A 24,536-nucleotide genomic window follows, 5' to 3' on the forward strand; every position below is an offset into this window, starting at 1 on the left:
CCTCTTTCTCAGATCACTTTTGGTACTAACTATTGTAGGTTGGGTTCCCCGGAAAGACTCCAAGATGGGGATTTGCATTCAGAAAGTTTACTGGGGCACTACCTCAGGGTCAACACCTGAGAAGCAATGAAGAGAATCAGAATTTGTCAGAGGGAAAAATTGGGCTGCAGTACAAGTGCAAAAGGGCAATTGCCTACCCCTTGGGGGTCTCCACCACTGGAATGGGTCCTTCAGAGTTGTCCTAAATTGAGAAGCCAGATCGTGGCTGTTATACCTCTCGTTGACCAATAATTGCATACAGGCTGCCCCTGGAAATGAAATGTGACCTTGACCTGAGACAGTTCCTAAAGAGGGATGAAAGTTGAGAGCCATCAGGTAACAACCTTTCAAGGACCTGGGATGGTAAATCCTTCTGTCCAGGGGGTTCAGGTAATTTGGTCAATCCACCATCTGTGACAGTCACAGTGAGGAAGAAGAAAAAGGTACGACGAGTTTGAGCACAGGATAGGATTTAAAAACCACCACACTGATCCCAGTTGCTGCAGAAAACATTTTATTGGAGATAGGATCAGAGCTGGTTCTGAAGCTGAGGAATCTAAGGTTGAGAGAGGAAAGCCTGTCCTTCAAAGGGTGCTCTGCCCAAGTGCCACAATCTGAATACAGTAAAGATCAGACATAGGAAAGTTTTTGTAGGGTCCAAATTAGAAAGAGGCTCCAGGTCCTACTATCGTGAAGATGCCCTTCCCTTCATGTGAGGCAATTTCCTGCTCGCACTCGACCTAGGGCTCCTACAGAAGAGTGACAGATCAGTGGGGGCAGGGATGGGCGGGGTGTCACAGTTAAAGACTGATCTGAAAATGTTTGGAAATTGACATTACATGTTTCTCCTGGGGAAGGAAATATGTTATGAAGTGGAACCTAGATTGTATGGCTATACACCCCATTGCTATTTCTACACCTTTAGGGTACAGAGAGAAGGAGAAATCAGAATGTGTAGCAACGTTCTTTTTCAGGATATTGTGAGAAACTGAACCTTCCTCATGGAAGGATGATTTTCCTTTGATGGATATGCATTATTAAATTTGTAACAGATGTCTGAGGATTTAGGGTTTCCATTCTGTTTTTTCTTCACCCACATACTCTTGCAAGGGGAAATAGCAGTAGCCTTCTGAATATAAATCTACTTGGTAGAGAGTGGGAATTTTGGCACTATAGAGGTGATTTAGTCAAGTGGAGGCCATTTAGGAAGAGAGTGTAATGAAAAGATGGATTTTTTTTTTTTTTGAACAGGTCTTCAGGTAAGAAGCAGAATGGTTCCTGCCCCCAACTTGGTCTTCCTATTTGGTTTTGATCTGTTTCAGGTATGCCAGAATATCTGACTTGACTGTACTGACTGGAGCCTGATGGAAACAGCGCATGACAGGGACTCCATCAGGTCCCACCAGGAACTTTTCAAAATTCCAGCAGATGTCATGGGCCATGATGGGTTCCCAGGATATATGTTTGATTGAGCCCATAAGTTCAGAAGGGTGAGGACAGGATTGCTGCAGCAGAGAGATGGAAAAGAGAAATGACAGTATCATTTCTGCTCTTGGATGATTCAGGCTATTTTCACCCACAGGTAATCTACTCCCTCTTATATCAAGATATTTTCATTTCCTCTGATTACTAATATATTCTCTGAATCACAAAGATACCAACTACCAAGAATGTTGTAGATATTATAGCAAAAGTCTATTCCCTCTTTCTGTTTCTCCCTGTGACCACATCACAAAATCCTGCTGCTATGAATAAGATACGTCACCTCTCTAGCTTTCAGTTTCCTTTTCTGCAAAGTGAATGGTTTAGATTAGAATGTGGTTTCCCAGGTCTTGATGCTCCATGGGCCAGTAACATTTCAAAAATATCTTTTGGGACCAATAGGAGTTCCAACATTTTGTTTTGTCAAATAAGAGAAAATTTTAAAAACATCATTGCTTCACCATTTAGTTTTAAAAAGATAATTATAAGAATAAATTACATATAGGTACTAATCTTAGAATAAAGGGTAGCCCTATAAATCAGTTGAGTTTATGAAATCCTCCTTATATTGTCCTATTTTTTCAATTTACTGAGAATATATAAAAATCTCAACATAGGCCAGCTTTGGCCCACAGTTCAGCATCTAAGAACACTGAACTCTGATGATCTTTAGGGGCCCGTTCAGCTCTCACATTCTCTATATCTAAGAGTCAGTGTTTCATAAAAAACACTTACTACATTGTATTATACCTGATTTCTATGTCATCCTCTCCAGTATGAAATCATCAAGGAATAGGGACTGTTTCTATTCATCTTTATATGCTTATTATTTAGAAAACTGCCTTATAGATAGCAACAAGTATACCTTGAATGTATGAATGAATGAATGTCAATGAAAAAAAGAGCGTGGTCCCAGTGAAAGGTGCCACTCTACACAAATCTCCACCACACAAAGCCAGAGCATCATAGATACTAACAAATTAAAGCCCAATCCCTATGCTAATCTGGAGATCTCTTCCAAAGAGTCCAATCCCACCTCCAGGCAGGTGCCCTTGGATCCATTTCTACCACACCAACTTTATGCTAGGAATATTTGGGAAGAAGAGGCTTAGGTCAGTGATTAACTCACCTTCAAGAAGGTGAAGACTTTCTGCTCTTTTTCGCCATTCACATCCCCTTTCTCAAAAAGCTGGAAATTAGGTACATATCCTCCTCCTGGAAGGACATACCTGCAATGAACCATAATGTTCCCAGGAAGCTCCAGAATATATGAAAGAAAGTTATAATGGGGTACCAGAATTTGAGGTCATGAGAAAGGGGAGAGAGAGGTGGAGATATAGAAAACAGGGCTGGGAAGGGGAAATAAGGCCATTTTCAAACTTTGGGCTCCCTGATTCACTTTATTTTTCTCTATTCCACATCCTATCACTGTCTCCCCCTGCACTGTTTCTGTACCAGCAATACCAGGAGCTATTTCTGTGCTCCTGCTCCTCTGTGGTCCATCCAGTTCTCACTTCCCAGAGAGGGAGAGAGAGTGTCTGGCACTGCCAGACTCATATCAGCAGAGGCCAAAGTTAAAATCAGTTTGCAGATGCCCCTAAGCCTATTAACCCACTACCCATCCCAGAAGTCCCCAGTATGGAAGTGCTTCTGGAAACAGAGGAAAGGTAGACAGAGACCCCTATAGGGTTTCAAGCAGGCACTTACTTCAGTCCTGGAAGGATCTCTGAGTTCTCTCCTGGTTCTTGCTTTCCAAATTGGCTGCAGGGAAAGCCCAACACAGCTAGGTCAAAGGGATTCAGCTCCTCCTGAAGTGCACTCAGTTCTATGGGTAGAGAAGGGACAATATGGCTGCCTGGCTAGAGAGCTCCTTGTGTAGAGAAAGATCCTTAGAGATACCCATTTTACAGAGGAAAAAAACAGAGGCCTGGGAAAGGAAAAAAAAATATCTAGGTCAGAAAGACTGTTCGTGGCAGGGCTGAAATTAGATATTGGATCTCCAAACATGTATTCAAAATGTTATAGTGCAGTATTTCCCAAATCTGCAGCACATCAGAATCAGTTGGGGGCCTTCCTTTAAAAATAGGGATACCCAGGTTCCATTCCAGAAAAATTTCTGATTACATTCTTCTGAGATGGCTCCCCAGTCACCCTTATTATTCTAAAGCTCACCAGATCACTGCTGGTGGGATTGTAAAATGGTTTAAGTGCTATGGAAAATAGTATGGAGGTTTCCCAAAAAATTAAAAATAGAACTACCATAGATCAGCATTCCCACTTCTGGGTATATATGCAAAGAATTGAAAATAGGACCTCAAAGAGATATCTGCACATCCATGTTCACAGGAGCACTATTCATAAAAATCAAGAAGTGGAAGCAACCCAAATGTCCATCAGTGGATGAATGGATAAACAAATGTGGTATATCCGTACAATGGAGTATTATTCAGCCTTAAAATGGAAGGAAATTCTGTCACATGCTACAACATGGATGAACCTTGACGACATTATGCTAAGTGAAATAGACTAGTCATGAAAAAGACAAATACTTCAGGTAAGACAAATACATTTGGTATCTAAAGTAGTCAAATTTATAGAAACAGAAGGTAGAATGGTGGTTACTAGGGGCTGGGGGGAAGAGGAAAAGGAGGGCTATTATTTAATGGGTACAGAATTTCAGTTTTGCAAGATGGAAAAGTTCTGGAGATTTGTTTCACAAGAATGAATATTTTTAACACTACTGAACAGTATTCTTTAAAATGGTTAAAATGGTAAATTTTAGGTCATGTCTTTTTGTACCACAATTAAAAAATGAAAAGCTCATCAGGTGATTTTTAAACAAAACTGCGTTTAAACATCACTGCTCATCAGTTTGCCTTCCCTCGTTGGTTAATTGGTAGACTGAATCTTTCTTTTTAAAAGGAAAAGACACACACAATGAGAATGTGCTTCTCTCCTCTGCACAAGCTGGTTCACCCTGGGTGGAGTGTGGGTAAATCTCACAGGGGCAAAGAGAACCAGAGAAATTCCAAGTTGAGCTTCCTGGTGTTCTTCAACAGTCTTCAGGATGTTAAAGATGCATTCTACCTAAAAACCCTCATTGATATGCCAAAACACAAGCTTCCAACTGCCTTCTTCCCCAAGTTTTCCAATTTGTCTCCTCAGACTTTTATAATTGTCTTCTTTGTTCACCCTTTCTGAGCTAGATATTTTCAGTCCCCTAGCAAACACTAACCAGTCCCACTCAGATTCTGCTCAGCCAACGGGGTCAACTGATATCTCCTCTTAGTCCTTTTATTTTTATTTATTTATTTATTTTTGCAATATGAGATTGCTTTCCTGTTTCCAAATGGTTCTTTATACCTTTCCCCACATCCTCCACTCTTGTCTTTAGTCATTGTAGGTAATCACTTCCTCTAGGAAAGAGACAATAAATTAGGAAACATGTCTACCAGTCCTTGAGTAGCTATTTCTCAGTTTCCTCATCTGTTATGTACAGAGTGGGAACTGAATAGATTGATTTTTAAAGTCCCTATAAACTGGTAAAATGAAGTATGGTCCAGTAGAATATTCTTCAGTCTTGAAAAAGAGGGAGGAAATGGTCTGAACTCTAAGGTACCTTATTAATTTTAAAAAGCAAATTGGCAAATAGTATTTACAATATGTTATCAACTGGGGGAAAAGAATACCCATATATTTTGTAAACATGATAATATTGGTCATCTGAAGGGAGGGGAAAGAGACGAAAAAACTTTTCACTCTAAACTTCTTTATTCCTTTAATGTTGAGCCTTGTGAATATATTACCTTGTCGAAATATAACAATCAAAAATTTTAAATCAAAGTTCTTATTGGTTCAAATATAAGAAGTACATCTGTTTCTGAAAGAAAATAATCCTGTTCATTATTTATTGGCTTTCAAACAACATGGCCTAAGATATGAGAAAGATAAAATTCTGCCCTGAGTCATGTACAGAGAGGGAAAAACTACACTTAAAGGAGGTGTTGAGGTTGGAGAGGGAGTGTTTGCCTCTATTATGGCCTCCTCTACCAGCCCTTGCTCCAGTCAAATGTGCTCCAGGTATAAAGCCCCTTTCCCCTTTTCCCTGTCTTTGTAAGTTACATGTAAAACCCTGGAAAAGTCTCAAAAACATCAATCCTACCTCCTGTATTTACCAAGGAGACTTGAATCTTCAGAGAGGCTCCTAGCTGTCAGATACATTATTGATTCTTCTGGAAATCTCAGGAGCAAAGCAGAGGCAGGACATAGGAAGGGGTCAACAAACGTTTTCTGTGAAGGTCCAGATAGTAATTTCAGATGGTCTCTGACACCATCATTCATACAACCACTCAACACTGCCTTGTAGCTTAACATCCATCACAGACTATCTGTAAATGAATGAGCATGGCTATGTTCAATAAAACTTTGTTTACAAAAGTAGGCTGGCCAGATTTGCCCTGTGGACCATAGTTTACTGACTCCTGACATCAGGGAATAAAGTCACTTGATCATGAGTATTTATTTTGATACATAGAATTAGAATATAATTCCAACATGACTTAGAATATAATGAGCTGGAAAATTTAGTCCCAAGGAGATTTGGTTATGAACTCTTACCAGGATATTGAGCTGTCAGACTACAATAGGTGGCCACATTGACAAAAAGGACATGCTTGCCCGCATACTGCTTGAACTGAATGTGTTCCTTTCCATTAAGAGTGAAAGTGTCATAATCATAGATGGTACCTTTCACATATTTGTAGCAATCCATCTAGAAGATTTTTAAAAATCGTAATATTAGTAACAATAATTCCTAACATCAGTATAACCTTTCAAAGCACTCAAAGAATCATGCATATATTAACTGAGACCCAGAAAACAAATAAGAGTTGTCTAAGGTGTCAATGACAAGACTGAAACTAGGTCTTGTGACTTGAAAGGCAATGTTTTTTTGAGCAACAAGCAGTCAAGTCTCTCTATTATCCTGGCAGAGGTGAGATACCAGGAACTGCTTGGATGAATGGAAAAGAGCAGAGATTCATGAGCTGGAATGGGATGGCCTGGAAGTAAGTGGAGCCAAACAGAAAAGTGCACTGCCTTTCATGCTTCTATGAAAGTGAGGCTACTCCTTGTCTCTGTGTTGAAGGCATCTTGCCTGACTTCTTCAGTGAAGGGAAGGTTTTAAATTGCCTAAGTATTTTAGGATGGCCTTGTTACTTCTTTAACTTTCCCTAGGTCTTCTGACTTCTTACCCCACTCATCAGCATGGTGGAGTGGAAAGAGCTCTACTGGGGAATTAGAAGCCAGCTCTATTGTTAAATTTCTTTATGGACCTGGGGAATTCTCATCCTTGGCCTTCAGTTTTCCCACTGGTAAAATGAAGACATTTGTCTAGATTCCTATCAGATCCGCAAGGGGCCTTCCAGATTTAACATTCTAGAATCTAATATTACCCCCACCTTGAGTAATTTTCTCTCTCAATGCACTAGCCAATACTGTGAAATTCTAACTTTTTGTAGCTCCCAAGAAAGGAGATGGAGAGCTCAAAAATGCATCTGTGAACAGGTCACTAAAATCTGCCTAGCAGCATCCAACTTAGCACATACCCAGCTCCTCACCCATTGTGTTTGAGGTATCTAATACCTGCCTTCATCATCAGCTCCATCTAGCCTATACCTTATCAGATCTCCTGAACATACCTGAGCAAATTTCCACATAACAGAAATAAGCTCCACGTGAAATCACCATTGCCTGTTCTTAGGTTAAATTCTTCTACAGGCAAATCTCACCCTATCCCTCCGCTGTCTCTATCCATGCAGGGTGCATGCAGTACCCAAAGTATGCCGACTCCACAGTGCTCACCAGCACATCCTGATCTCTTTCCCTATATCGGGGAAGCCACTACAAATGGCTTATGGAGTATAGGAAATGTAAATATGAAAAGAAAGCTAATGTCCAAACCACCCAGTGAGAAAAAGGCAGAGAGGTACTGACCAGAGAAAGGAGGGAAGGTCATAATCTGATAAGAAAGGTCCAGACTTAAACTGGGATTAAACTAGACTCCCTGGAAATGCAATGGACTATAAAGGATTTTAGTCAAACACCATCTGCCCCCACCTAAAGAAGTGATCCAACACAAAATCAAACCAAACTCTACCACTGATTCTATCCCTAGCATACCAGGTTGTAGCTACTTAGGCTCTGCTCCTGGGGAGAGAGGCATTTTCTCTACGCAGGCTTTTGCACCTTTCCCTAAACGCATACACATATACACACACCAGCAAAACTGAGACATGTATAAAGAGAACATTGTATCATAGCTATCATTCCTATCTCCCTGACGCCTGGTTCCAAGCTAAACATTTTTAAGAATTTGCCTTTTTTTCCCCATGCTACTGCAAAGAAAATTACTGAAAATCATGTTGGGTACCAGAATGTGGGGACTTAGACTCTGAACTTGAAGACTCCTCTTAGTCCAGTCCAGCTTACTCCTGGTATTCATTGCTGTTTCACATTTATTTAAGTCTGTATGATATGTCTCAAATACTTCCAGACTCAGCTTTTATTAAACAAATTCTACAGCCCAGGATCTCCACACCCAAGTAGGCAGCACTGGATAACATAAAAACCATATCAACTCTCAAAAATAGGGAAATCACTCAGGAGGCTATCTAGTCAAGAGGGAAGAAAATCTTACTAGAGTTGCCTTTTACAGAACACATTATATGTATAATAATTATTGCTCACCTACCCAGTAACTGGGTGAGCAGATGCATAGATACTGTTACACACATATTTATGGTGAGAAAGCAGAGACTAACAGAGGTGAGTTGACTTGTCTAAGGCCAAAAGTGATAACCCACTATGTGAATGAGAGTTTGCTTGCCCCTAACTTTCATGATTCCTTTTTGCTTCCGAGTCATCTAGTTCATTGCTATTCTTCCCTGAACTGCTCCTACCACTGCCATACAAACATTTTCATCAATAAGGCAACTGAGCCATGAATTGGAAATAGAACTGAGGCCAGAATCCAAGACTCCTGATTTCAGATCCAGCTGTTTTAGGCCTCCAATTATTTTTTTCCATATGTTTTATGTTTTTCTGATAACTCTCTGATTTTATCCATCCCTAAAACTTCCACATTAGTTTTTTTCCACCTCTTCATGGGTTTCCTGCTTAGCTGCATCTGAGATGACTCAACTCAGCCTCTCCTCCAAACCCTGGTCCCCAGCCACTCTGATGCCCACCACTGCCCCATGCCTCAGACCCAGCTCTGATGCACATACTGATGTGGCTGGAGGGGTATCCAGGCGACCTCTACCTGGAGAAGGAAGGGAGAAAGGACCACAGTAAAACGACACTCTCGTCCCTACCCATATTCAACTCAAGGAACACCCATTCATAGGAGTGAAGAAAATTCAAGGAGAAGAGAAGAAAGGTTTAGGGGAACCCGCAAAGAGGGAGAAAGCAGAGGTCAGAGTCTTACAAGAAGGACTGAGGGCAAGATTTGGGAGCAGGACAGAAGGCTCCACCTTTGAGCCCTGTCCCACCCTCTCTGGTGGTCACTCACCTTCTCCAGCTTAGAATTTGACTGCACGAAGCCAGCTAGGAAAAGGGGGAAAAGATAGGAGACCCTTAACTGTACAGTCATGACTAGTATCTGTAGATCACTTGTCTGAGAGTCTGAGGTTGTCAGGTACCTGGCAGCCTTTCGATACCCTGGCAGGGACTAGCCCAAGCCTATGCAGGCCAGTTGCAGGGTGGCAAGGATTTCTCGAGCGTGAGTAGGGCAAGAGGACGTAGAATTCAAACCACATCCTCACCTACACACACCCCCGTGAGCACTCAGTGCTCACTAGTGCGATGAAGACCCGGAACTCACATAAATTCTGGCAGAATTATGAAAAGGTGAGGGCAAGCGCTCCACAGTCCTTAAAGACTATTGTCTATTTTTTTTCTGAGTGGATAGCCGTATCTAGGTGCAGACATCTCAGTAAAGTCACTGCAAAAAGGCATGACATAGACATTCCAAATACTAATCCTAATATTATTATGTAAGTTAAAAAAAAATCAAAGAATGGACCACCTGTGATCCATTAGAAGGAAACTGGGCCTGAGGAAGGGAAAAATATTTGCACGTTAATATGTTCACTGTACAAATGTTTACAAAGGCTTTCATGTGCTTACTAGTCAGTAAGAAAACCCAAGCAGCCCAAGAGAAACATGGGCACCAGACGGTAAACCATGTGGCATCTGTAGTAGGATAGAATGTTCTCCCTTACCAATAATTAAAGAGCTATAAACAAGAATAGTTACATTTTGCATTTATCAGATTGGCCAAAGTTCAAAAGAATGGAGGTGCCCAGTCTCAGTGTCAGTCTGGTATAGGAGGCTCTTACACACTAGGTGGGGGCAGGGAGGACTACTAATAGCCAACAGCTTTCTGGAGGATAATCTGCCATTTTGAATGTGATGATTTTTTTTAAGTAAATAACTTAAAAAAATTTTTTTTAAATTTTGAAATAATTATAAATATATAGGAAGTTGCAAACACCCCTCTTAATCTCCTGGAAGCCCGAAGGCCCAAGAAGGATAATGGAAGTGAGACTCAAGTTCCTCTAAGGATAAAAATGTTTTGCCTCTCAACCATCATAAGAACCCCCATCCATTCAGCAACAGTTTCCAACCACTGCTCAATAGTCTCAGCCAAAAGTTTAGAATAGATGAGTTGATGATGCAGACCTGGAGCCCTAGGAATTGCTGAGTGTCTCACATAAATAACATATTTAAATCTCACCAACTTCATGGGGTGGGGGGCTGACCAGTAACTTTCTCTTGTCTACAATACAGTTTTACTTTCCGGACCTCAGGTGCTAAGGTTTGAGTTAATCATACTCCTAAATTCATGATTATTTGTCCTTGTAAGGTTCCTCTCTTGTTTTATTTATTATTCATACCCAAACTTCATTGATTTTTGATTCCTGTCTGTCTATAGGTAAAATATGTTTAATATGCATAGTGTTGTTATTCTTGAAACAGTTGTATATTCCTCATCAGATTATTAGCTCCTTGAAGTTTAAAAAATTATTTGGGTTTTTTTTCCATTTAAATCTCAGATTTAAAGGGTATAATTAATCAAACTTTTAAATTTATGGCACTTTATCATCATTAGGCTATGCAATGATTCTCTTCTTATATTAATTAAAAAATTTTTTTGTCCCCAATCCACTCCCATTTTCCTACCTCTCAGAGAGGAGGAGTGGCAAGGAAACAGTTACTACAGACTGGAAAGTTGGCAACATTTGTTCTGCTGCAACAAAACATTTGGTAAAACTGTTGCCTGATGACTTAGAAGGCAAAATGACTAAAACAAGGGTGAATGCGGTTCTTAGGGCTTTGGAATTACAAGGGGGTGAATTCAACTAACTGTGCTGTAATGAGATAACTAACAAAGAGATATTGAAGAATATTTGGATTGGTTGAAGAGGATCGGGTTTCTTTGCCTTTACCACTCTTCCCACACTCTTCTTCCTCCTCCCACAGGATCTGGGCTGACAGCTCAGCTTTACTCTCACATTTATTGAAAAGATAAATTCTTCCCCTCCAATTCTCAGTTCCTTTCCAACCAGCCCCCTCCCTCTTCCAGGTTCACGTAAAAAGCTGCTTCCCCTTCCTTAAGAAAGTTTGAGTAGGGTTTAATTCTTGCTTCTGGTGGAATCTGGGTATTCAAGAATTCTCTTGGAAAACAGAAGGTTTTTGTTATCCCAGATTTCTGATCTCTTCTCAGATGCCTCTAATCTAGAGGGAGGAGCCCAAAACAATGACTGCTGGTCCAGCCACAAAGCTCCCAAAGCCCTTTAGGGCAGCTATGCAGGTTTTCTGCTTTGTGGCCCCTTCCCACCCACAGATACTTTGCCCAGCCACAGTTCAAGAACAATGGAGATTAAAATATCAAGCCTCAAAAATAGTGTACTTCAATTCCTTCATCCTTCCCAGGATGTGTGACTTTGGGCAAGTTACCCTCTGTGCCTCTGGTCCCATTTGTGAAATTGGGAGAATAATATGAGCTTCATCAGACTAATTTAAAAAATAAAGGAGATAATTCATTTAAACTCTTAGCACTGGACTTAGCCCAAGGTAAACACCCATCGTTAATTTAACAGATGAGGAAACTGATGCTCAAATAGAAAAACTGACTTATCCAAAGTTACGTGGAATTACACACTGCTTCTCCCTTGCTGTTATAAATTCCTTACTTTCTTAGTCGCTTTATCTTTGCTCATCACACAGTAACTAACTCCTAAAGTAGAAGAGAAAATTTCATCAGGTCAAGTGGCCTAAAATCTCTGCCTTCCCAAGTCTCTGTGTCCCATTGTCTTTTGTTTCCCTGGAAACAAAAGCTCTGACCCAGAGAAGAAAAGGTTTAGGAGCTCATGCTCAGCAGGGGGCTACATGGGGCCACTTCCTGTCATGGTCTACCTGACTGTATCATATAACTGCTGCCTTCTCTTCATACCTTCTACCGGAGCCACATGTCAAATTCCTGTCATTTCCCTTCTGGAATGCTGAAATAATTTCCTACTTGTCATGTGTTCTCTCTTCCAAGTTCTTCCCCTTCAATGCATTTTTTCCTTCATCTGCTGCCAACTGGAGCTGCTGAACACTTGTCTGATGATATCCCTCCACCGATAGTGAGCCAATAAGGCTAACTCATTTATTATAGCATCAAATCCAGAATCTCCAACATGGTATCCAAATTGCTCCTGATGCGACCTCAGCCTCCTTCTCAATCTTCACTCTCAGTAGCTCCTCCTGTGAATCTCATTCTTCAGACAAGCTAAATACTCTCCATTCCTTGAAACACTTTGGATTTAGGCTCTTGATCTTGGAGGTCAATTACACTGATTGCTTGGGGATTCCACCTTCCCTGCCCCAAATCATCTATATATTTATTTCCATTGAAAGGACAGGGAATGCAATTTTATCAATTTTTATGAAATAAGATTTTAGGTTTGAAATGTTTGTCACCTGAGCCATAGATTAAGTCTGAAAACCAGCCCAGATTTAAATTAAACAATAAGAACTGTCACTTCCTGACTTTAAAAATCCTGTAATTGCTAATAGTCCATAATCTTAAATAGAATGGCAAAAATCAACATGTCTCAAGCACTGCCTATTTTCCCCAGTCAGACTCTAGTTTTTCCTTGAGGTAGGTTTCTTATGAGGATAACTTTCTTGCCCATAGCTAGTGGGTGGCAGTTTAAAGTCAGATAAAGCCTTTCAGACTCTCTGTCTTAGCCTCTGTTAATGACTTAATCCTACCTAAAAATCAGCACCAAGTTTCTTATGTTAGTCCCTTTGATCATAGAGGAAACAGGTTCAGTTTTTTTCTGAGATGTAGTCCACCTCTTCATCCCAGATTCAACCACAGCCTCTACAACCACCCAAATATGATTTAGAGATTTTTGTCCACCATTTAGTTTTACTTGGATATTTTCCCTGAAATTGATAATCTCCATTGGCATCTGGGATCCCCATTCAGGTCTCCAGGATTTTCCTGTGCTGCAAGTGTGTGTTACAAGTGTGAAACGTAGGATCGACTCCTAAGTCTGCCATTTTAAAGTTATATTGCTTATGTTTACATAGAATTTGTAGTTGACAAATCTCCTTCACATCAAGGATTTCATTTAGCCTTCACAATCAGCCAGTTAAAAAGGTAGAACAGGGGCTTCCCTGGTGGCGCAGTGGTTGAGAGTCCGCCTGCCGATGCAGAAGACACGGGTTCGTGCCCCAGTCCGGGAAGATCCCACATGCCGCGGAGCGGCTAGGCCCGTGAGCCATGGCCGCTGAGCCTGCGCGTCCAGAGCCTGTGCTCCGCAACGGGAGAGGCCACAACAGTGATAGGCCCACGTACCGCAAAAAAAAAAAAAAGGTAGAACAGGCATTATTTGCTCAGATTTTCAATGGAAAAGTGAGGTTCAGAGAGGGGAAGTGACAAGCAAAGTCTCATTAATAGTGTAGACCTAGACCATAAATCTGAGTTTTTATTTCAAATCCATTTGTCTCTCTACTCTAGGTTCAACTCCCAATAAAATATACGTTTGGAAATGAAGGGACGTTCTAGAGAGACCACTGTCCTTTTGCATTTAATTTTCATCCTCATGTGTTCTTAACCTTCTGACCTCCTTCCCCAAACATGATAAGGAAGCTCACTTCTGGTCCAGGCTGATTCTGGCCCTGAGCCTTCACTGAAACAGCTGGTCCTGACACACAGATTTTCTGAAGTGTCTGTCACTCATGCCAAGCTTTCCTCCTCCAACCTGCTACAGGAAGAATTCTGCTTCCTGGAGGTTGGGGGAGGGGGATAGGGGGAGGCAGTGAGAGGAAGGATGTGTATATACTCCCTTAGGCAGTGTTCTTGTCTGTTCAGTCTTAATGGGCTGGGGGAGGGCGTGGGAGAGAGAGCTCTATGTCCATGCACAACCACAGGAATTTGAGTAAGGCACACCATTCAAACCCAGATGCCCTCCCACCTGGAAATTCTCCAGTCTGTGTCTCAGGCCCTTGCTGCTCCCAGAGAAAGAATAAATATGCCCATTTCACCACTACACATTGCAAGCCATCACCAACTCAATACAACTGTGGAACATTGAGAAAATATCAAAATCACCAAAGTCCCTTCTAAGGCTGACATTCTTAGTTTATTTTATCAGTTTTGAACGATTCTGGTCACCTTTAAAACTGATTTGATCAGTTATTATCCCTAGAAGATTAGGAAGCGAGAGTAGGAAGCCAGAAATTTTACAAATTTTAAGCTCTAATGTGTCTTATGGTTCGTGTTTCCCAGGCCACAACTGTATACATGAGAAGAAAATGCTCAGTAAAGTGGAGGGACTGCCTCATCCAAGTCACAAGGCCAGGGCTAGACACATCGACAACTCTGCCCCTACAACAGTCTCTATCCTTGTTAACAGTTAGATCAGATTTAGAACAACTAATTTATCCAACAGTTCCTAAACTGACTTTATAACTTCTCTTTCAAACCTGGATTCATTCAAGGTTCATGTTTTGATATTGATTATGTCTTTTTTGTATCTTTTATTTTAAATCTAGAACAATCCCACTGTTTCTCTTTTATGGCATTTTTGAAGTTATAAGTCCAGTTGTCCTGATAAATATCCCACATTTTAGTTGTCTCATTTTTTCCTCACGGTGTCATTCTTCCCCTACACAGGCAGACCTTGTTTTATTGCCCTTCACTTTACTGCACTTTTATAAATTGAAGGTTTGTGGTAACCCTGAGTTGAGCAAGTCTACTGGCACCATTTTTCCAACAGCATTATTTTTTAAATTTATTTATTTATTTATTTATTTTTGGCTGCATTAGGTCTTTGTTGCTGCACGCGGGACTTCTCTACTTGCAGTGAGCGGGGGTTAATCTTCCTTGTGGTGCACTGGCTTCTCATTGCAGTGGCTTCTCTTGTTGCACAGCACGGGCTCTAGGCGCGTGGGCTTCAGTAGTTTTGGCACGTGGGCTCAGTAGTTGTGACTCGTGGGCTCTAGAGCACAGGCTCAGTAGTTGTGGTGCACGAGCTTAGTTGCTCCAAGGCATGTGGGATCTTTCCAGACCAGGGCTTGAACCCATGTTCCCTGCATTGGCAGGCGGATTCTTAACCACTGCACCACCAGGCAAGTCCCGGCATCATTATTATTATTATTTTTTTTTGCAGTACGCGGGCCTCTCACTGTTGTGGCCTCTCCCATTGTGGAGCACAGGCTCCGGATGCGCAGGCTCAGCAGCCATGGCTCACGGGCCCAGCCGCTCCACGGCATGTGGGATCTTCCGGGACCGGGACACGAACCCATGTCCCCTGCATCGGCAGGCGGACTCTCAACCACTGCGCCACCAGGGAAGCCCCCCGGCATTATTTTTTAATTAAGGCATGTACATTGTTTTTTTAGACATAATGCTATATTAAACACTTAATAGCATAGTATAAACATAACTTTTATACCCACTGGGAAACCAAAAAAAAGAAAGTTTGTGTGACTCACTTTATTGCAGTGGTCTGGAAGGAACCAAACCCACAGTATCTCCAAGGTGTGCCTATATTTCTTGTTTTGGAAGTGAGATTAAAACTTGGATGGACTAGAATTTTGTGAATGTTATAGTCATCCCTGAGTATCTGCCAGGAATTGGTTCCAGGAGCCCCTATGGATACCCAAATCTGCAGATGCTCAAGTCCCTTATATAAAATAGCACAATACAACGGATACAGTCAGCCCTTTGTATCCACGTGTTTCGTATCCATCGATTTAACCAACTGCAGATGGCTGACTGTATAAGGTAGGAGTAAAGTTTTAATTTCTTTTCCCATGGATATCCAATTGAATCATCACTATTTATTTAAAGACCATCCTTTATTTTTCTATTACTTTGCATTGTACTTTGTCATAAATCAAGAGTCCTTATATACACAAGTCTATTTCTGAGCTCTCTATTTCTTTCCATTGTTCTATTTGTTTATTCTTAAAACAAACAACGTTTAATGTACCTTGTTTTTCATTGAACAATCTTTTATTGAGCTTCTATTATGTGCCACACATGGTTAAAAAACAAAGACTTTATAAATATGAAAGCTTAGTTTGTTCTTTACCAATAAACTGAATCAACTGAAAGCAAGCTCTTTGTTCCCAAGAATGAGTTATAATTTAGCTGCTTCATTTTTGTCAGTAGAATGCCAACTGAAGTAAAAAATCCCAAAATAAAAGGAACCAATGATGAAATTATTTATGTCACTGATGATAGTGAAAAAGAATTTGTAGATATTGATGAGGATCTTTTAGAAGTAGAAACATTTACACAGGAGGAAATGGATATACACCCATCAGACTATGAAGGTCAGTTCATTTAGCTAATCTTTTTGTTTGACCTTACTAATTTGATATTGGTGACTGATTATCTGAGATAACTTAGTCTTAAATCTGAATTGGCATGTTTATAATAACCTATAGCCAAATATTTAAAGAGAACTTAATATTTATGAAATGCTAAGCATGTTTAATGTAGATTTTAACATATAGTTTTAAAAATGAATTTTGATATTTTATGAAGCAAGTTCTCCCACCTTCTTCAAAAGTGTCTTGACTATTTTTGTCCATTTGTACTTACACTTAAGTTTCTTAAGCACCTTTTCCAAATTCCTCAGGAACGTCTGATAGGATTTTGGTTGAGGTTGCATTGAATCTATAGAATAGTTTATGTAGAATTGACATTTTTACAGTGTTTACTCTTCTAATCCATTAAGATAATATACCTCAGAATTAATTTAGAGTTCTTCAGAACTGTGCCAGTTAAGACATATTTCTCATCATAAAGATCTAGTACATCTTTTGCTGAGTTTACTGCTAGGTATTTGATTATTTTATGTAATTTTAAAATTAAGTTTAATTTTTTAATGGTTTCTGAAAATATATAGTATAATAAAATTTGTATTGATTCTCTTATCTAGCAACTTTGCTAAATCCACATAATTATAATAATTTTTATTTTTTTTTATTATTTTATTTTTTTTTTGCGGTACGCGGGCTTCTCACTGCTGTGGCCTCTCCCGTTGCGGAGCACAGGCTCCGGATGCGCAGGCTCAGCGGCCATGGCTCACGGGCCCAGCCGCTCCGCGGCATGTGGGATCTTCCCAGACCGGGGCACGAACCCACGTCCCCTGCATCGGCAGGCGGACTCGCAACCACTGCGCCACCAGGGAAGCCCAATTATAATAATTTATTGCTAGTTTCTTTTTAAATTATATGTTCATAAGGTATGCTAATGGTAGTTTCATTTGTTTCTAATCTTTGTACGTTTAATATCCTTTTTTTGCCTTCAATTCACTGGCCAGGTTTGCCAATACAATACTGAATTGAATTGAATACTGAATTGAAGCAGTAGTAGAGACATTCTTTCCTTGAATATTATTTCAAGGGGTAATGATTAAATGTTTCACCATTAAGTATGATATTTGCTGTAGACTTGTGTTAGATACTCTTTATCAGGTTGAAAAGGTCTCTTGTATTCTTAATGTGAGTTTAAAATATGAGTTGTTGATCTGAAACAAATAGGCTGCCAGATATTTCTCCAGCAAAGATGAGTTTATTCAGGATGAGCAGAGAATTGCATTTCAGGGTCTGCAACCGTGGTGAGCCACGTGTAAGTCCCCACAGGCAAGGAAAGAGGCCACTTTTACAGAGAGGAAAAGAAAGTTGGGAGGGCTACAGTAAACAAAGAATCCATGGCTTTTCATTGGCTGAGTTCAATTGCCAGAAAAGAAGTTTTTTTTTCTTCCTGTTGGGCTCTGCTATGGTCACAGACTGTGAGAGCTCCCCCTTCTGGTCTCCTAACTCTATTGAGGTTTCTGTTTATTAATTTTTTATAGATTATATAATTATATGTTATATCACTGGTATATTTAAACATAAATAGATATTACCTATCTAAATATATAAAGAGAAAGATGTTTACATGGTCAATCTTAGTAATACATTTACTGTGATGGTTAATTTTATGTGTCAATTTGATTGGACCATGCATTGCCCATATATTTGGTTAAAGTTATTTCTGAGTGTGTCTGTGAGGGTGTTTCTGAAAGAGAGTAACATTTAAACTGATAGACTGCATAATGCAGATTGCTCTCCACAATGAGGGTGGGCCTCATCCAATCCACTGAAGGTTTAATAGAATAAAAGGCTGAGCAAGCAAGAAATCTCTCTCTTTCTGCCTGTCTTTGAATTGGTCTTCTGTCTTTGGATTCAGACTCAGAGTGGAACTTATACCATCAGCTCTCCTGGTTCTCTCAAGCCTTCAGACTCAGACTAGAACTATACCATTGACTATCCTGGGTCTCCAGCTTGTTGACTGCAGCTTCCTGACTTGGGACTTCTCAGTCTATAACATGTGAGCCAGTTCCCTATAATAAATCTTTTTAGATAGAGAGCTAGATAGATAGAGAGCTAGATAGATAGATCTAGTATCTATTTATCTCTAGAAAAAAGAACAAATAGAGATAGCTCTATCTCCTTATCTATCTCTCTCCTATGGGTTCTGTTTTTCTGGAGAACCCTGACTAATTTTCCTTGCATACCTTGTCGTTGGGTGAATTGGTGTTTTCTAGTTTGTCCTTACCAAGAGGTAAGGACAAGCTGTTTACGCTGTTCAGACCATAGCTTAAGGTAGGCAGACTCTTACTGAATGGACCCTAGGACTTGGTGTCTGACCCTTGTGGTAGAATAAAAATTAAATATTTTCTCTTTGTCCCCACTTCCTGGCACAGAGCTTCTTAAAGTTGTTGAAATCTCCTGAGTGGGATGCGTGCTAATGAGAAGGCTGGTGGCTGGGGGCTCCTGCATAACTTCAGGATGCAAGCTGCTAGTCAGGAAGACCAAGTCATACTTAGAGAATTGGAGCTTCCAGCCCCACCCTCTCTCCAGAGAATGGAAAAGGCCTGGAGATTGAATTCAATCACCAGTGGTCACCAATTTCATCAATCATGCCTTTGTAAGGAAACCTCCATAAAAAACTCTAAATGACAGGGTTTGAGAGTTTCCTGGTTGATAAACACTGGAAGCATTGGGAGGGTGACATACCTGGAGAGGGCATGGAAACTCCATATCCGCACCCCCCCCCATACCTTGCCTTGCATTTCTTCCATTTGGCTGTCTCTGAGTTACATCCTTTATAATGTACCAGTAAATGTACGTAAAGTGATCTCCCGAATTCTGTGAGTCATTCTAGTAAATTATCAAAAGTGAAGAGAGTGTCGTGGGAACCCTCAATTTATAGTTAATCAATTAGTAGATGGGTGCCCCCATGCTGGGATTTACAACTGGTCCCTGAAGTGGGGGCAATCTTGTGAAACTGAGCCCTTAAACTGAGAAGATTTGGGAGTTGGTGTCAGAATTGAATTGAACTGTTGAACACCAAGTTGGTGTCTGGAGAATCACATACCCCCTACATGCAAGAGGCCTTCAAATCAGAAATTCAACTCTACCTGGAGAGATATTAGCCCTTCATGAGAAAAAAATGTTATTAGTGTTCAGTTTCTTTTTCTGCACAATTGGCTTGGTAGTGCGTTACCATCTTGTCAGTTCTTAAGCACTCTATGAGAAAGATTAGACTACAGACAGAAAGAGAGAGGGCAACGTGACCATGAAGGCAAAGATTACGGTGATGCAGCCACAAATCAAGGAGAGCCAGAAGCACAAGAAACTGGATGAGGTAAGAAACAGATTCTCCCCTGGAGCCCCCACTTGATTTGGTTCAGTGAAACTGACTTTGGACTTCTGATCTCTAGAACTATGAGAGAATAAAGGTTTGTTCTTTTAAATCACCAGGTTTGTTTGTGCTGTGTTACAGCAGCCAAAGGAAACTAATATGGACTTTGGTAACTAAAAGCAGGGTGCTACTGTAACAAATACCTAAAAATATTGATGTGGCTTTGGAATTGGTTAATGGGTTGAGGCTGGAATAATCTTGAAGGACATGATAGGAAAAGCCTAGAATGCCTTGAACTAACTGTTGGTAGAAATATGATATTAAAGGATGCTTCTGGTAAGGGATCAGATGGAAATAAGGAACATGTTATGGAAAATAGAAAAAGAAGTTTGTGACTCCTTCCTGGTATCACTCCAACCTCTAGCTTCAATTGTTATATCTCCCCTGTCTTCTGTAGTAAAATCTCCATCTGCTTTCCTCTTATAAGAATACACGTGATTGTATTTAGGGCCCACCCAGATAATCCAGGATAATCCATTCATCTCAAAATCCTTTACTTAGTCACATAAGTAAAACCTTTGACATATAAGATAACATTTACAGGTTCCAGGGATTAAAATATGATATCTTTGGATGTTATCATTTAGGCTACTACAGACTTTGGATTTTGGATCAGAACACACTTGAATGTGAGTCCCAGTTTGACACAGATCTGTAACTTAGGGGAATTATTTCTACTTTGTATTCATAACATTATTTATAAAATGGAGAAAATATTAACCTTATGGCTATTTTGGTAATGATTAAGAAAATCTATAAAAATATGCCTGATACAGAGTAAGAAGGGAGTCAATACGTGTTAGTTCTCCTCCTTCATACTTTGTTCTTTATCTCCCATCTCCCTTTATCACTACCTTATTTCTTCTCTATTTCCTCCCCCATTCTATCTCTGGGAGCAAATTCCTCCTAACATCACTTGTTTCTACTGACTTATCCTCCTGAGGTTGTTGTCCAGGGAATACACAGAGTTGGCCCTGAGATCTGTTGAGAAGTGCAGGAACCTACCAGCTGGTGTTGAACCATTCGAAGTAAGGATCATCTAAACTGCTTCTGAGCTTCCACTGCAGGGAACACTGGTTCTAAGATCCCACTCGACACGTGGTGTGGCCAAAAATAAATAAATAAATAAATAAATAAATAAATAAAGTGGGAGAAGTCAAACTTGACCCACTTCTGTCAGTTGCCCCTAACTTGATTTGCTTGGTCCAGTGACAGAGGCTATCCAAGGTCAGAAGTGTCGATTACTCCACTTTTTGGGCCTCTGCCTTTCCATACATGAATTAAGGAAGCTGCAATACTCGAGCACTGCAATTTTAGAGTTTGATGAGTCAATACTCTCACTTCTCAGTCTTCTCAAGGTGAAAGTTGGTCAAATTAGATAACCAAGAGATCTGAACATATTAAAAGATGAGGAAATATTAAAAGACTATTAAATGTGAAAGGACTTAAAGGCAGTCATCTTTTAGTCCAAACTCCTACCCCCAGGTTAATTGTTGCATTGTGGTTTGCAGTATTTGATGAGATGGCATAGTCTTTCCTTCTGAGGGAGGAGCAAGGCCTGAGTCACAGAAACTTTGGGACTATGCCTTGTTGGGGGATGTCTGGTTCTGTGGCCAAATAAATTGCTTAGCTCTTGTGGCTGCTGTGGGTGTCTCAGATGCCTGTGGCTGTGCATGGACACAGTGGCACTTTCCTGGTACATTAAGGTGGAAATAATAGATACGGGCCCTACCTGGGAAAGTACACATTCTTCTTTACGCATTATCCCTTTTGTCTCACCAAACCCTAGAATTATTTCTTGGAGCAGATGAGGATGGAAACTTTGGCAATAGTGGCAGAGCCTATAGGAATACTTTGCTTCAGGGCAAGTTGCCTTAAGGTCCCCAGAAGTGGTCAAAACAGGCAGCTTTTATACGTTTTAGACAAAGACCAATAAATATGTGAGGACTTGACAAGACAAAGAAACTTAGGCTTTGGGTGCTTAATTAGTGAAAAATCTAAACAGAGTTTGGGCTTGGGGTAGTAAATTGAAGAAGTAACAAGGTTTGTTTATACAGGCTTCTCTGCCCGAATTCCCTTTCTCTGGTGATAAGCGTGTCCTGATGCCTCTACACGCAGGGAATGTACCTTTCACATGGGAGATTTATTTCCTGCTTTCAGGGAGACAGAGAGGAGGGTCAAAGTGTCTCTCTTGCATCAATCATTTCTTAAGTAACTAATTCAAAATAATCAACATGCCATTAAGGCACATAAATATATATACTTTAAACAACAGCAATTTATTTATTTATTTTTGGCTGTGTTGGGTCTTCGTTGCTGCGTGAGGGCTTTCTCTGGTTGCGGCGAGCCGGGGCTACTCTGCATTGCGGAGCGCAGCCTTCTCATTGTGGTGGCTTCTCTCATTGCGGAGCGCGGGCTCTAGGCGCCCGGGCTTCAGTAGTTGTGGCATGTGGGCTCCGTACTTGTAGCTCGTGGGCCCTAGAGCGCAGCCTCAGCAGTTGTGGTGCAGGGCTTTTGTTGCTCTGTGGCATGTGGGATCTTCCCTGACCAGGGCTCGAACCCGTCTGCCCTGCATTGTTAGGCGGATTCTTAACCACTGCACCACCAGGAAGGTCTGCCATTAAGGCATATTTTGGGGTGGCCTGCCCTGGGCCCCAACGGAAGTGAAGAGACAAACTAAGGGATGAAAGCAAAGCTCCTGGGTGGAGCTAATAGGGATGTGAACTATGGCTCCGGAGGAGGAGGAGTGAAGGGGAATTGTAGCCCTGAAATACCTTCGGGGGATCAGGCACATGACATGTCTGCGCCTGTCCTCCTGCTCAGTGTGTGCTGTGTACCTTCACTTCTCATCACTGGAGGCCAGGACCCAGGGTGCTCAAAAGCTTAGGAATATTGGAAGAGGAACATGGGAAGTTGGGGTTTTAGACTATTTGACTTACTGATAAGGTCTATTCAGAAGTGTCTCCTCGCCACTCAAGGGCTAGTTATTGCAAGATGAGCGAAAGTAAATCGCCTCAGACATTGATGATTTAGTCACAACAACTGATGATCCATGTGGAACCAGAGCACGTGTTCTATGGTAAGAATCAGGAATTTGCTTTCACTTCACCATTACTAACCTGTGACCTTTGAGATGTCCCTTCTCTCTGTGGGTTTCAGTTTTCTGATGCATAAAGATGAACATGTGGATGATAAATAGACTTCCAGTTGCTTACATGTTTCAGGCCCTGGGCTGAGTTCTTTTCCATCCTCAAACAGCCCTAGGAGGTAGACACTATTATTACCCTGATTTTACAGATAAGAAAACTAAGGTACAGAGACATTAGCTTTTTCTGAGATAAGGAGCTAGTCATGGGTGTTGAACTCAATGGTCGCTATAGCTTCACAGTCTAAGGTTCAGCCATTTTTAAAAATGAGAATGGCGAGAGGCCAAGAAGCTTGGAAATGTGTGTAGGTCTGTACCAAAAGAGGGACGCCTTCTGCATGACTGCTCTAAATGCCTCGAGGACCTGCCTGGCTGGATCAGGTATCAGCCGTCAGGCCATAGATTATAGGCCTTTGAGAAGAAATCTGAGATAACAGAAAGCTTATCTTCCAACAGAGTTCATGAGAATTCAACCCCATCCAGACTTAAGTTTCAGGAGCAGAGAAAGGCTTTTGTGCAAACCTGGAAGAAGCAGGGCAGATGGAGGGGACTGGATGTCAAGGGGCTTAGAACTGAAAAGGAAGAAGTTATCACTTCAATAAACAAGGGAGTTTAGGAAAGCTGAGCTGGCAGTGAAAAGCCGGAAGGGAGCAGATGGGAGGGAGGAGGGGTGGGAGAAACAACTCTGACTCTTCACCGATTCAAATACTTTGCAACAACTTTCAGATTGTTACCTTATTAGGACCTCACAGTAAATAGTTTTATGGAGTAAGTGGGGTAGAGATGATTACAATAACTTACAGAGAATGAAGCTCAGTCTAGCCCAAGGCAGTTCCCTAATGCACAGTTTAGATCTTTCTCCTGGATAACTTCCCCCTGTGAATGTGTATCCGTCATCTGTGTTACTCCTGCATTAACAAGCCCTTCTCCAGGAGACAGATCTCAGGGCAAAGGGTCTGAGACATGCAGGTCCCCACATCTGGACTTCATAATTAGAAAATACAGTGCGCTGTTGACTAAGTGATGAATGTCTGAGGGGACAGTACAAAGGATTAATAGTCATCTGGGACGATACTTCTTAAACTTTAACTTGTGTGTAAATTACATGAGGATCTTAATTTTAAAAAGCCGATTCTGATTCAGTGGTGGTGCCTTTACTTCCTGGATGCAGAGCCAGCACCTAGGAACTGCCTGGAGAAGGTAGAGACAGTACTTCAAGTTCCAAAGAGGGAATCCTCCGCCTTCACCTGCCAGAGCACGGGGCGCCAGAACACCAGCGGGTGGCCTGACCCGGAGGCACTGAGTGCGCTGAGTCTTCAGGGCTTGCAGGAGTGGGCGGAGGAGTGAGGGGGAGGGGAGGGGAGGTTGGAGAGAGGGAAGAAGAAAGGGGAGGGAGAGCGGGGTGGCGGGGAAGCGGGGGTTGCCCGTGTGCTAATGCTGCTCTGCGATTGGAGGGCGCATCTTCAAACTGGTCCCTGCCAGGGGCTCAAAAGGAGCCGAGATCCCTGGGGACCTGAGGCTTGCCTATAACTCCTAGTTCGAGCC

The 24,536-nt window shown here is 41.3% G+C and overlaps 1 protein-coding gene across 1 annotated transcript; it reads right to left on the reverse strand.

Moving 5' to 3' along the window:
• Window positions 1-1,107: 1,107 nt before the first annotated feature.
• Window positions 1,108-9,172, reverse strand: GPX5 (glutathione peroxidase 5; the record flags this gene model as incomplete). The annotated part of the gene is made up of 5 exons (XM_082638566.1): window positions 1,108-1,544; window positions 2,651-2,750; window positions 3,229-3,346; window positions 6,139-6,292; window positions 9,092-9,172. The coding sequence occupies 5 exons, from the start codon at window positions 9,170-9,172 to the stop codon at window positions 1,338-1,340; spliced, it is 660 nt and encodes a 219-aa protein (XP_082494692.1). The 3' UTR covers window positions 1,108-1,337.
• Between the last annotated feature and the right edge of the window lie 15,364 nt (window positions 9,173-24,536).

Source organism: Mesoplodon mirus, assembly GCF_964341445.2.
Source record: "Mesoplodon mirus genome assembly, chromosome: 12".
Lineage (NCBI taxonomy): Eukaryota > Metazoa > Chordata > Mammalia > Artiodactyla > Ziphiidae > Mesoplodon > Mesoplodon mirus.